Below are 11,337 nucleotides of genomic sequence, written 5' to 3'. Positions count from 1 at the left end.
GACATTACACGCCACGTTGGTGTCTTTTAAGCTGCTTGGCAAGCGCGGAACCGGTCTCGGCACTTCTCGTGTGGGTTCCGGGTGAGAGCGGAAGTCGCTCTGGTGCCACACTGAGTGGGGTCCGTGCGAGGCCGGAAGTAGCTGGAGAGTCACTGAATAGGGTCCGGGCTCGAGCGCCTTTAGCCACCGCCCACTTCAGTTCTCGGCCGATTTTTGCCAACGTTTGCGCCCTCGGGTTCCGTCCCCCTGCCGCCCTTTTAACGCGTTGCTGTCACACGGCGCCGCGCGCCTCTTAGAGCAGCCGGCGAGCGACGGCGGTGTCTTCCTGCGCGGCTCGGGAGCATGCGCAGATCGCTCGAGCGAGCGCAGCCGCAGCCGCAGCAGGGACTGTAGCGGAGCGGATGGAGCGGGAGCCGGGGGCTGCGGGGCCGGCGCGGGCGTTGGAGCCGCTGCGGCACCTCCGCGAAGTGCTGCGGCCGGCGCTGTCCCGGATCCGAGGTGCGGCGGCGCGGCGGGGTTCAGGGGTCGCGGGAGGGGAGCCTCTGGGCCGGGCTTGGGAGCTCCGGGGGACGCGGGGCGGGAGGCGCGGGCCCCGGCCCCGGCCCCGGCCCCTGTCTGAGGTGCTGCGCTGGTGTCTTTGCAGAAGGGGAGTCGCGGGAGAGCAGCGAGACCTTCGAGCAGCAGCGCTTCTGGGACACGCTAGGTAAATGTTCAGTCCGTCAGTCATGGATAAAAGAACCACTAGACAAGTTATATCTGAACATCTTTTGCCAAAATGCCTCATGAAGCTTTTAAATGAACAACACAATCAAGGGGCGAGAGGAAAAGTCCTGTCATGGATTGAACAATGGCTAAGAGACCGAGAAGAGTAGCAAAGGGTGCCCCAAGGCTCTATGCTAGGAATGGTAGTTGAGATCGATATGATGATCTGAAAAAGGGAATGAGCAGTGTGGTGGCAAACTTTGTAGATTAGGCAAGATCAGAGAAGACTCTGAGGGACTTCAGTGGGATCTAACCAAGCTAAATGAATGGGTAACACTGCGTGATTGGTAGTACGATAACAAGAAAAAGTCAGTGTTGACAAGGACAATGTTATGCATGTTGTAAGGAATAATAAATCAGGTTTCAAGTGAACTGTGGTTAGGAAAAAGATGTAGGCCTTGTTTTGGACAGCTCAGTAAAAAGCTCTGTACCGTCTGTATCAGTGGTCAAAAAAGATAAACAAAAAGTTAGGATCCACACAGGATGACATAGAAAATGAGACTGAACATATTATAAATTAGTGGTGCACCCTGAGCAGTACTGTGTCAGTGCTAGTCACCCCATCTCTAAAGAGGTATAGCAGCAAAGCAATAGTGGGGATTCAAAGATAGGTGGCAAGAATGTCCTGGAGAGATTGCTATATGAAATTAATTAAAGTAATAGGACTGTTTAGTTTTGGAGATAAATAAGAGGGGACGTGATAAACGTATTCCAAACAACGAATGGGTGAATTAGGGTGCTCCTACCCACACTTTCTGAATAAAGGATGCTCAGTAATGAAAGGCAATACATTTAAAACTGGAGAGAGAGACTTTTTTGTACAGTGCATAACTCTGCCTGTGGAATTCACTCAGGAAAAGCACCTAGTAGGATTTAAAAGAAAATTCAACATTGTTTGAACTATGATTTATGAACATTGATAATACAGGGCACCACCAGACATTAACTAACCATCAATTATTTTATTAAGTCCAAAGGCCAAATGGTATATACACAATTGCTTTAAATATACTTAAAAAGCCTAAATAATAAGTAGTTTGTGACATCCAATACAGCAACACACATCCATAATCTTAGGATCAATTATACTCAGAGATGGATCAGATCAGAGAATATTCCTCTCACCCTAGTTTTCCTCAGCATGATTGGATCAGATTTGATAAAGAACCTTCAGATTCATGGCTCTCCTTATACCCTTCAGCTAACTTGCTAGTTTTAGCAAACACCCAGGCTGAAGCAGTTTATCACTGCTGCATTCCTTCCTTGTTTACTTCCCCTCCTTGCTTACCAACAGAACAGTGGGAAGGTTCTCTATTGTTTCTTTTAAGACATTTTTTTCTTTGTCACATTACTGTAGTTTTTTATTGTTTTAGTTACTTTTTGAACAATATATTTTTCCCATTCTACATTCTGGTCTCATAACTTAGTATTTTCAGTCTTCATTTATTTCCTGAGTAAGTCATTTTCTTACTTACTAGCAAATATATTATTTTCTTAACCAAAGTTAAGCTAACTTTAATTCTTTAATTTCATAAGTATCCTTACAAACATTATAGAGTTTCTTACCCCTTCCTATCAAGCAGCTGGTCCCACTGGAGACAGGAGTCTGGGCTAGATGGACCTTCATCTGATCAGTTCAACAGTTTGTGTTCCTCTGAATTGCCGCCATCTCTCCTTAAGCTGAGTTTCCTAACTGGGAACTGATGTAGGCTTTATCTAACAGATGGGCAGATGGAGGAAAAGGGGCTGTATGACTGATGCCTGGTATCTCCCCCTTTGCCAGAGACAGTGTCTAATGTCCTGACTCCATTGAATTGTTCCTTAGGTCAGACGTTCAAAGCGACATCCCAGGAAGCTACGAAGTTGAGTCTGGCATTCTCAAGGCCTCCGCTGCCTTCTGCAGAGGTGGGTGCATGCCCCACGTCAAGGAAAATCTCAAGGTTTCTCCCACATCGCAGTCCCTTCTTGTGTCTTGCTCCCTTGAACTAGGACAAAGTTAGTTTGGGTTAAAAAATAAAACAAATGGTTCTTCTCATTGATGTTTGTGGGATGTAATTGCACCCTTTCACTCTTCTTTAGAATGGCACAACTTCCCAGTCTTGTTGCATAGAGAATTGTCAGAGCTGAGGGAGCAGCTCATTGGCTGTGGAAGGTTTCAACCCAGGTGTTTATGGGAAAAGAGCCACATAGTTCAAGACAATAGTACGAACTTTCCTCCTCCCACACCCAACTTGACCATAGCAATTTACCAATATGTGAATGCCTTGGGGTGGGGAGAAGGCTATCTGATGCCTAGAGTATGATGTGGCATTAGACAGCTGAGCACCAGACTGGGCCTTACTCTGTTGTTACATTTCAAAATAATTTTAAGTGTATTGGACTCTGGTCCTTCACCTTCTTCCCCCATTACCCCCAGCTGGCTTTTTGCCTCTCCTCCAATTGGCAGAGTCTCCAGCTGAGAACAACAGTGTGTAAGAAAGTGATCTGCCTTCAGATGGAGCTGGTGGATTTTAATGGGATTGCACTGTCACCCCTTTCATTCCTGATCCTTTTTGTCCACTGTTTTCAGGACTGTCAGAAACTGAGCGAAGGCGTCCAGAATGCTGTCCTGGCAGCTGCCACAGTATATTACTGGCTTCCCAAGAGCCAAGGTGAGGCAGTGAGACCAGGTTTGTGCCGCCACTTCCCCTCAGAAAGGAAAGTTGACATTCACAAGGGATCAAGTTGTGGCAGGCAAAGGGACTCCCATCCTCAGCTCTGTTACAGACGTGCAGTATGGCCTTGAGTAAATCAATCCCCTTTCGCTGTGCCTCAGTTTCTCTATCTGTAAATGGGGCTGATGTAGGGAGCAGTGAATCTTAATTCATGTTTAAGTGTGTTGAGATCCTTGTCCAAAAGTGCTATAGGAAAGTGAGGATGGGAGCAGAAGACTCATTCAGGAGGCACAGGTGCTTGTCCTGAGGGGGCTTTATACAGAAGGCACATCTGTGTGTGTGTGTGTGAGAGAGAGTAGGAGCAGCTGCCTGTTTGACCTTGTCTGTGTTTGGAGGGGGGGAGGGGCTGGCTTTCACTGTGATAGTGTCAGGCTGCATCATTCCTTGCTCAATCTCATCTAGGTACCACTCTGCGGAAGATGGTGCGAGATGCCACTGCCGAGGTAGTGGAAGGAATGATCCAGCTCACAGACGTGATTCTCCGTACTCCACTGCAGAGGTAATACTGATCCAGCAATGCCCCCATTAAATACTGCTAGGTTAAGTAGATGGGGAAAGAAAATGAAAGCCCCATGCATACCCTCTCAATCCAAAACAGTAACCAACTGAGCGTGCCCCCCTGCACAGAGGGTTGAATGTAGCTCTGTATGTGACAGGGAGGGGGGGCCTGGGAGAGGTAGGACTCTTGTGAAGGAGGTGGGGGGAATATTTGTGTTGCTGGGCAACTCATGCAATTTGGAGTAGGTTGTCCTCAGCACAGATTCTTGGCCTGATTCTCGGAGCGCCATATTTCCTGTCTCTCGCTAAGTACAGGGTATCCCCTTGTCAATGTTTATAGGTCCCAGCACCCTGAGGGACTCTCTTCTTTTTCAGTTTGTCTCAGGAGCAGCTTATATCAACTGGTAGTGTATGGGAGGCATGTGAACAGATTTCCCATCTGCCACAAGGTGAGTGACATGGATCCAAGGAGTGGGCTTCAGAAATCGACAGTCCCTGAACCTACTAAAGGGGAACACTGCAGCTGTTATCTTGGAGCCTAGATCCTGCAGCAGAAATGATGCCATTCCTAGACCCCATTACATGCTCAGGAGCCAGGTGGGGTCACCTGCATTGTGACCCTGCAGTTCTGTGGAGGTTACTGATCCAGTGACCCAGAGGAGTGTGGTGGATGCTGGGGAGCTGGTAAGATCCGTACAGTCCTCTTTCATCCTTCTCTCTTTGACTTTTGTGTGCAGATAACCAGGCAGCAGTCCTGTCAGCCATGGCCGCCTATCTGGGTGTGGTCAGGGATGCGGTGGAGGAAATGGAGCAGGTGAGGAAGTCCCTTTATTTTTGCTGGGGACAGAGCCCACTGTTGGGGGGGTTTCCTGCAGTGATGCTGTAGTGAAACCGAGACGTGGTTTTCTGTTGTGATGAACTGGGAATTCTGAAATATTTTTTATGACTGATATGCATGGCAATGACTGACTTGATTATTGATTTGTTACCCAGTGTGACAAAGGGTTAAAATGCTCCTGAAGCAAAGCAGATGTGTGTATCACCTAACTGTCTGGAGTGGTATGATTGGGTCTAAAGACTGGCTGAAACAGACCCATATCAATGGAGGGTCTGGAAGGACAATGGGAATCCCCAGGGCTGAATAATTGACACCTATCCATTGGAAACTCCACCAGGGGAACATATAAACTCAGCATGGTTTGCAGGAGGAAGACAAGTGACAAGAAACTAGGATAAGAGGTGGCTTGAGAGGGACACAAAGAGAGAGAAAAAGGAAACCAAGATGGTTCCTAGAGAGGGCTTTGTCCAGTGTGGACTGTGTCTTCACTTTTGCTTCTCTATGTAACCTAAGGACTTCCTGATGCTGTGTTTCAATTGACTAAAAGCTGTACTCTGTTTTGAAAAGGCTGCCTGGTGTCACTGCAAATACTTGCGTAGTGCATGGATCTCTGAAGACGGTAAAAAGTCTTTGGACGGGAGTCTGTTGCAGTAAACTTCCTGGGCAGAGCTCACGTTGTGAAACTGGAATGTTGGAGCCCAGAGGCTCAGTCTCAGGAGTGTTGAGGCTGTGTGGCCTATCCCTGTGGACAGGAAGACCCCCCTGAGGGTCTGGCATGCTGAAGGGATACCTTCAAGGGACTATTTAAAAGCTGGGGTGTAGCACATATCCTGTAAATCCATGACATTTATCCAGGTTGTCATGGCTCCTATATCTTGATTTTGACACAAACCAGAGTCATGCAAACCAATGTTCACACCTCAGCCTAATTCCACTACTTAATATGTGGCTTTTGTGAAGCCAGTGCCTTGTTTTGTCTTTGCATGGCTTAGTTTGCTGGTGTAGGGTTGGAGCAGGGACTACCTGCTAGGCTGTTGCTGATCAGTGGCCAGGTGTGTCTGAGGAGTTGATTTTTTTTTTTTTAAGCCAATTCCCGAAGGAGAAAAGGTCTCAGGTGTTTGACTCCAGTCCTGAAGACATTGCAGGGAAACCCTGCAAACTACTTAAGCAGACTCTATGTAGTACTCACCCCTTCCCTCAGGGGCACTATGGGGACAGATGGTGGGCTCTTGCTTTCCAATATATGTGTCCTCAGGCTCAGGGGGAAGATCGGGACCCCTACAGTGACATCATGGAGGATGAGGAGTTGGGCTCTCGGGGCAATAGGGACACCTACTGGTCTGAGGCTGACCGGAAGCTACTTGGTCCCTGCATGGGGCTGATGAAGGCCTCCAAAGCCTGCCTGAAGAAGCTCTTGGGTGCAGTGAAGGTTCACGGCAAAGCAGACACCCCAGAACAGGTGGCTCAGCTAGATGATCTTGCAGACATCACCAATGAGATCAGCCCGAGGTGAGTCAGTCTCTTTCCCCTCTCAGTGCTATCTGTGCTAGGGGAGTCCTTGTTGGCCGGCTAGGTCAGGGAACTGCATTATGCAAGAGTTTCCTTCTGCACTCATGAGGGCAGTGGGGCCCTGGAATAGTCTGTAGGAGAGTTGCTCTGACTGGGCCAGGGATAGTTGTGATGGGGGATGGGTGGTCACTGAGGATTGGGACAGAAATGAGACAGTATTTGCTAGATACAGCTGATGTTGGTTTCCTGCTGAGCTGTGCAGAGCCTGACTCACTCCCACAGTTAATGTGTTTGGTGGCAGGGATAGCCTTTGCCCATCCACTGGCTGGGCTGACTGCTAGGCCCCCTTTCTCATACTGAAACTTCTGTCTTCTGCCCTAGCGTTGATGAGCTGGCACTGAGTATGTATCCACCCATGAACCAGCTGGCTGTGCGACTCAATGTAAGTACCTACCACTCCCCAGCTCACGAGCAAAGGGCATCAGCCTGGCTCCTGCAGGGAACAGAGGAAATAAAAGTGGGAGCTAGTGTCTCTGAGGGCAGTTGGTAATCGTCCCCTGGCCCAGTGGCAAGTTGTTGGGTATGAAGACTGCCTGTTTTCTGTTGGGTCACACCCACTTGGCTTCCTGAGTAAGCTTGTCCGTGCTGTTCTCTTCCTTCTTTCACAGAGTCTTGAGCCCACCAGGAAGGAGAGAGTAAATGGAGAGGGTACATAGTCTGTGCTGACATTGCCATCCTGTCATAGCTGTGTGACCCATAGAGGTGTCTGGATGCCACTGCTCAAGGGAGCAGAGACCCAAAGCTGCCTCTGTTGTGGGGAGTAGCTCCTCCTCCATGGCAACACTAGGCTGGGGGTAGTTCCCCACAACACCTTTAGGTGGTCACTTCCCATGCTGGGTATAGAGGTGTCTCTTCCTACTCCCCGGCTATGCTAGGATGCCTCCTATGATAGAGGATTCCTGCATGTGTCCTCGACTCCCCACAGCAGTGCTGGGACCGTGCTTGCCACATTGGCTCAATTGTTTTCCCTTTTGCTTCCTTTTAGGCTGCCAAACTGGCCTCTGTATTAAAGAAAGTCCTAGAAATTACAAAGTGAGTATGGCATGTGGCCCTTCCTGAGCTCAGAGTGTTTCTGGAGGGGGAGGGGGCGAGAGGGAGTTCTAGTTGCCCTCTTTCTGCATGTTGTTAGAGAAATTGTGCCAGAGGTGACTCAGCCTGGGCTCCTCAGAAGGCTTGTGGAGAGCAAATGTGTACCTTTGGGAATTACCCTGATTGCACCAAAGGGAGCAATGGCTGTGGGGAGAGATGATATGGGGGTTTCTTAGAGTCGAAGACCAGAAGGGGCCATTGTGATAATCTAGTCTGACGTCCCGTGTAACACTGGCCAGAGATCTGCCCCACAATAATTCCTTTTGAACTAGACCACATCCTTAAAACAAAAATCGACAGCGATGGAAAATCCACCACAACCCTGGATAAATTGTTCCAATGGTTAATTATCCCCACTGTTAACAATTTACACCATATTTCCACTCTGAATTTGTCTAGCTTCAACATCCAACCATTGGCTCATGTTATACCTTTACTAGACTGAAGAGCCCATTATTAAATATTTGCTCCTCATGTAGGTACTGATCAAGTCACCCTTTTACCTTCTTTTCGGTAAGCTAAACAGACCCAAGGAGCTCAGTCAGTACGAGGCATGTTTTCTAATCCTTTAATCATTCTCTTGGCTTTTCTCTGAACCTTGTCCAATTTATCAACATCCTTCTTGAATTGTGGATACAAAGTGTGGCAGAGACCCCTCCCTGTAGGGGGTGGGGATGCAGGGCACTGGATGGGCAGGCGGGTACAGAGATTGCTGGAAATTAGTGGACACGGTAAGGGTAGAGATTACAGATTGTCTCCCCCTACTCTCTCCCGCCGCCACACACACAGAGACCAGCATGCAGCAAAGAATCATAGAACTGGAAGGGACCTCGAGAGGTCATCTAGTCCAGTCCCTGCACTCTCATGGCAGGACTAAGTATTGTCTAGACCATCCCTGGTGGTGTTTGTCTAACCTGCTCTTAAAAATCTCCAATGATGGAGATTCCACAACCTCCCTAGTCAATTTATTCTAGTGCTTAACCACCCTGATACTTAGGAAGTTTTTCCTAATGTCCAACCTAAACCTGCCAGAATGGTGAGGCAAAGGGTGGGTGTGTGTGTAGGGTGTTGTCGAGAGACCACTCCCTGCTGGGCATAGGCAGACGGTACAGATAACTCCCTCCCTGACAAGGGCACTCTGAGTCTGCAGAGACTTTTCCTTTATAACCCTGTGGTAGTCTAGCTCTTCGTGACATGGTCCTGTGGTACCTGGCACTCTGTAGTCTGGAGATGCCTAGATATACAGTACCTCAAAGTCATTCTAATGCCTCTCCTTTTTCTGCAGGTCAAGCCATGTGTGTCCCCCATCAGAGGAAGGCTGGGTTCAGTTTCTCACTGGTGCGGTAGATCACAACATGGACAAAATTAAGGACTTCACACAGAGTGAACTTTAGTGCTTCTGCGGCCGGGGTCTCTAACAGCTGCCTTTCTGGTGCATCTGGTTGTTCCCTGAACACAAGGAGAGCAATGGGGTTGGCACTTGAAGGAAGAGCTTTTCCAACCTGGAAGAACTTTGCAAATGCAAAGTGTGACTTGCTGGTCTTCTCTGGCAATTGCCAACACTGCCACCCTTGATTTGTTTCCTGGGACAATGAGAAGCTGCATCTTGATGTTGTGAATGTGTCTTGCCCCCTTGGACTTGGCTCTAGGGCTGCCCTACAGGGCAGAAAGGGCAATAAAATGTCACTAGGTTCACATGGTGGCTTTGTTCTAAGGGTTTTTCTACCTTCATGAGGCTGGACTGGACCCGTGAAGGGTACATTTTCTCCTGCCAGCCTGAGAATGTATGGAGTGATGCCCTCACTTCCCTCTGAATTATGGGAAAGGAATAGAGGAATTTGCTCCCTTCCAGTGAGGATACAGTGGGAACTGTTATCTGCTAGTTCAACAACTCCCTGGCCCTGTGGGCACTAGAGTGCGGTTCTAGGGAGATGCAGCATCTTCCCCTTAAAATCCCAGGCTGATGCTCTTTTTTTCTCCTTGATTCTTCTTGATAGCTGAGGCACCCTGATGCCATGGGGATGGGCATAGTATAAAGGTACAGTGAGAAATCAGTGCCTAGCTGGGATGGTTTTGCCTGGACTCAGGGGATGTTGGGCTAGATGGGCATTAGGCTGAGAACGTAATAAGACAACATTTAACATGGCTTAAATGTGCCTTGAATTAGAGTGAATGTTGCTGACTCCTGTGTAGCTCCACCATCCAGCATAAACTCCCGTCCCTGGAGAGAACCCACGTTGGGGCTGGGGCTCAGGATAGTAGCACCTGCTATACGCTGGGATCTAGCAGCCACAGTGTTGATGCTTCTGTAGCCCTCCATATTCTGGCTACAGTCAAGATGCACGGTGAGTCTTCTGGGCCCTGTCTGGGTGGGGTGAAAGGGGATGGGTAAACGCAGCATGCTGCCAGGCTGTACAGAGCCCAATCTGCTATGCAGGAGGAGATAGTCTAGGCAGTGCAGTTATTTGCTTTGTTCATAGTTCTCGGGGGCTGGAGATGCATTTGACAGGCACCAATATGGAGTAAGAAGAAAGGGCCAGAGTTCTGATACCAGAGCATTGGGGAAGGACTGGGGGCTGTAAGGGAGGGGAAGCTAAGGCAAAGGGAGTGAAAACTCTCAAAGGATGTACCTGTCCCCCGCTCCTTGCGATCCCCCATTCATGTTTGGGGATTATCTGCAAAGCCAGCGATAGACATTTAGTAAAAACCTTCTGGAAAAAGGGCAAGAGGAGGATGGCTGCACCTCATGGTCTAGGAGGGCCCTATGGTTTTCTGAACTGCCTGGGGCTGTGTGAAGACCTCTTCCAAGACCAAATCAGCCCAATAAAGACATGGACACTTATAAAAAGCTTAGCCATGTTTTGCTTTCTTCCTCTGTATCCCTCTCCTTGGGTTGAACTCGGGATGAAACTGGTTACAGGGGCCCCTGAAGAGCTGGAAAATCTGGCAGCTGGGCCAAGGGAACTTCCATCAGCAGAGCTAAGACCACTGTGTCTCGTACAGGTGGGTATGTACTTACACTACACCCCAAGGAATGTAGCACTGTGCCAGACAAATTAATACCCAGCCGTGGGGGAGAGAGCCTCTTGCACGTCTAGGGATGGGAGCTTTCTGCAAACCAAGGAAGTAGGCTTGTGTCTTACACCAGCAGAGAAGCAGGGGGGATTTGCTATGCTGCTGGGCATTGCTAACACCCACACAGCTGCCTCTGAGAGATGGCTTGAAATGTCCCAGTCAGCATTACTTACAAGCCTTGGCTGAACAAATAGTTTAACTCAGTTGTCCAAGCAGCTGGAACTTGCTCCCTGTCCCATGCTGAAAAACAGCTCCTTCCAATTCCTCAGGGAGAACATGCACAGCTTAATGCAGTAAACATCTCCATGTTTTGTTGACGTGTATCTGTTTCATCTCCATGCCCCCAGTGATGCTTTAGTGTTACCCTTATGTGGTTCCTCTTCGACTGCTCTGTCAGTGGGGCTGAGGCTTTTCCCAAATGCCATGTACTCAGTTTGTCTTTCTGTATTAAACATTTGTTGCAATTTTTCTTCCTTGGCTTGTCTCTTTCCTGTGATATTAGTGGAATCCAAGACATCAATTCTTAGTAAGAAAAAAACAGGTGATGGACTTTCAGGTATAGTGGTTTCTGCCTGGTCTTCCCTGCCCCGCTTTGCCAGTAATGCCAGCCTAGTAGCCTGTTCACCCTTGGGGGCTATAAAGCAATAATAAATGCAGCCTGTCTTCAGTGCATTAGTCTCTAGCTCTGGGTTGTGCCTATTGCAGAATAAGTTGCTCTGCTCAGGGAGAGTCACTTTGCCCTTAGCCATTCCTCCTGTCTCTATAAATGAGCCCTGTCTGTGACTGCCATCA

At 48.6% G+C, this 11,337-nt stretch overlaps 1 protein-coding gene across 2 annotated transcripts; it reads left to right on the top strand.

The window, feature by feature from the left end:
* Positions 1-366: 366 nt before the first annotated feature.
* CCNDBP1 (cyclin D1 binding protein 1) lies at positions 367-8,864 on the top strand. Of its 2 annotated transcripts, XM_024196731.3 has the most exons (11): positions 367-498; positions 644-703; positions 2,588-2,667; positions 3,332-3,413; positions 3,879-3,975; positions 4,350-4,423; positions 4,712-4,788; positions 6,068-6,321; positions 6,703-6,763; positions 7,367-7,413; positions 8,756-8,864. In XM_024196731.3, exons 1-11 carry the CDS (start codon positions 402-404, stop codon positions 8,862-8,864), a joined length of 1,038 nt encoding a protein of 345 aa, XP_024052499.1. In that variant the 5' UTR covers positions 367-401. The 2 variants fall into 2 exon arrangements, with proteins under 2 accessions (XP_024052499.1, XP_024052500.1); XM_024196732.3 differs by lacking the exon at positions 644-703.
* The last annotated feature ends 2,473 nt before the right edge of the window (positions 8,865-11,337 follow it).

Source organism: Terrapene carolina, unplaced genomic scaffold (genome assembly GCF_002925995.2).
Source record: "Terrapene carolina triunguis isolate 2854851 unplaced genomic scaffold, T_m_triunguis-2.0 Scaffold130, whole genome shotgun sequence".
NCBI lineage: Eukaryota > Metazoa > Chordata > Testudines > Emydidae > Terrapene > Terrapene triunguis.
Note: the sequence above shows the minus strand (reverse complement) of the source record. Positions and strands in the feature narration are given on the sequence as shown.

Excerpts from the sequence above, each read along its gene's own strand:
- CCNDBP1 (XM_024196731.3), top strand. The coding sequence starts at position 402 with ATGGAGCGGGAGCCGGGGGCTGCGGGGCCGGCGCGGGCGTTGGAGCCG. Across the intron at positions 499-643 it reads GGCGCTGTCCCGGATCCGAG|AAGGGGAGTCGCGGGAGAGC; the intron begins GTGCGGCGGCGC and ends GTGTCTTTGCAG. Across the intron at positions 3,976-4,349 it reads CTCCGTACTCCACTGCAGAG|TTTGTCTCAGGAGCAGCTTA; the intron begins GTAATACTGATC and ends CTTCTTTTTCAG.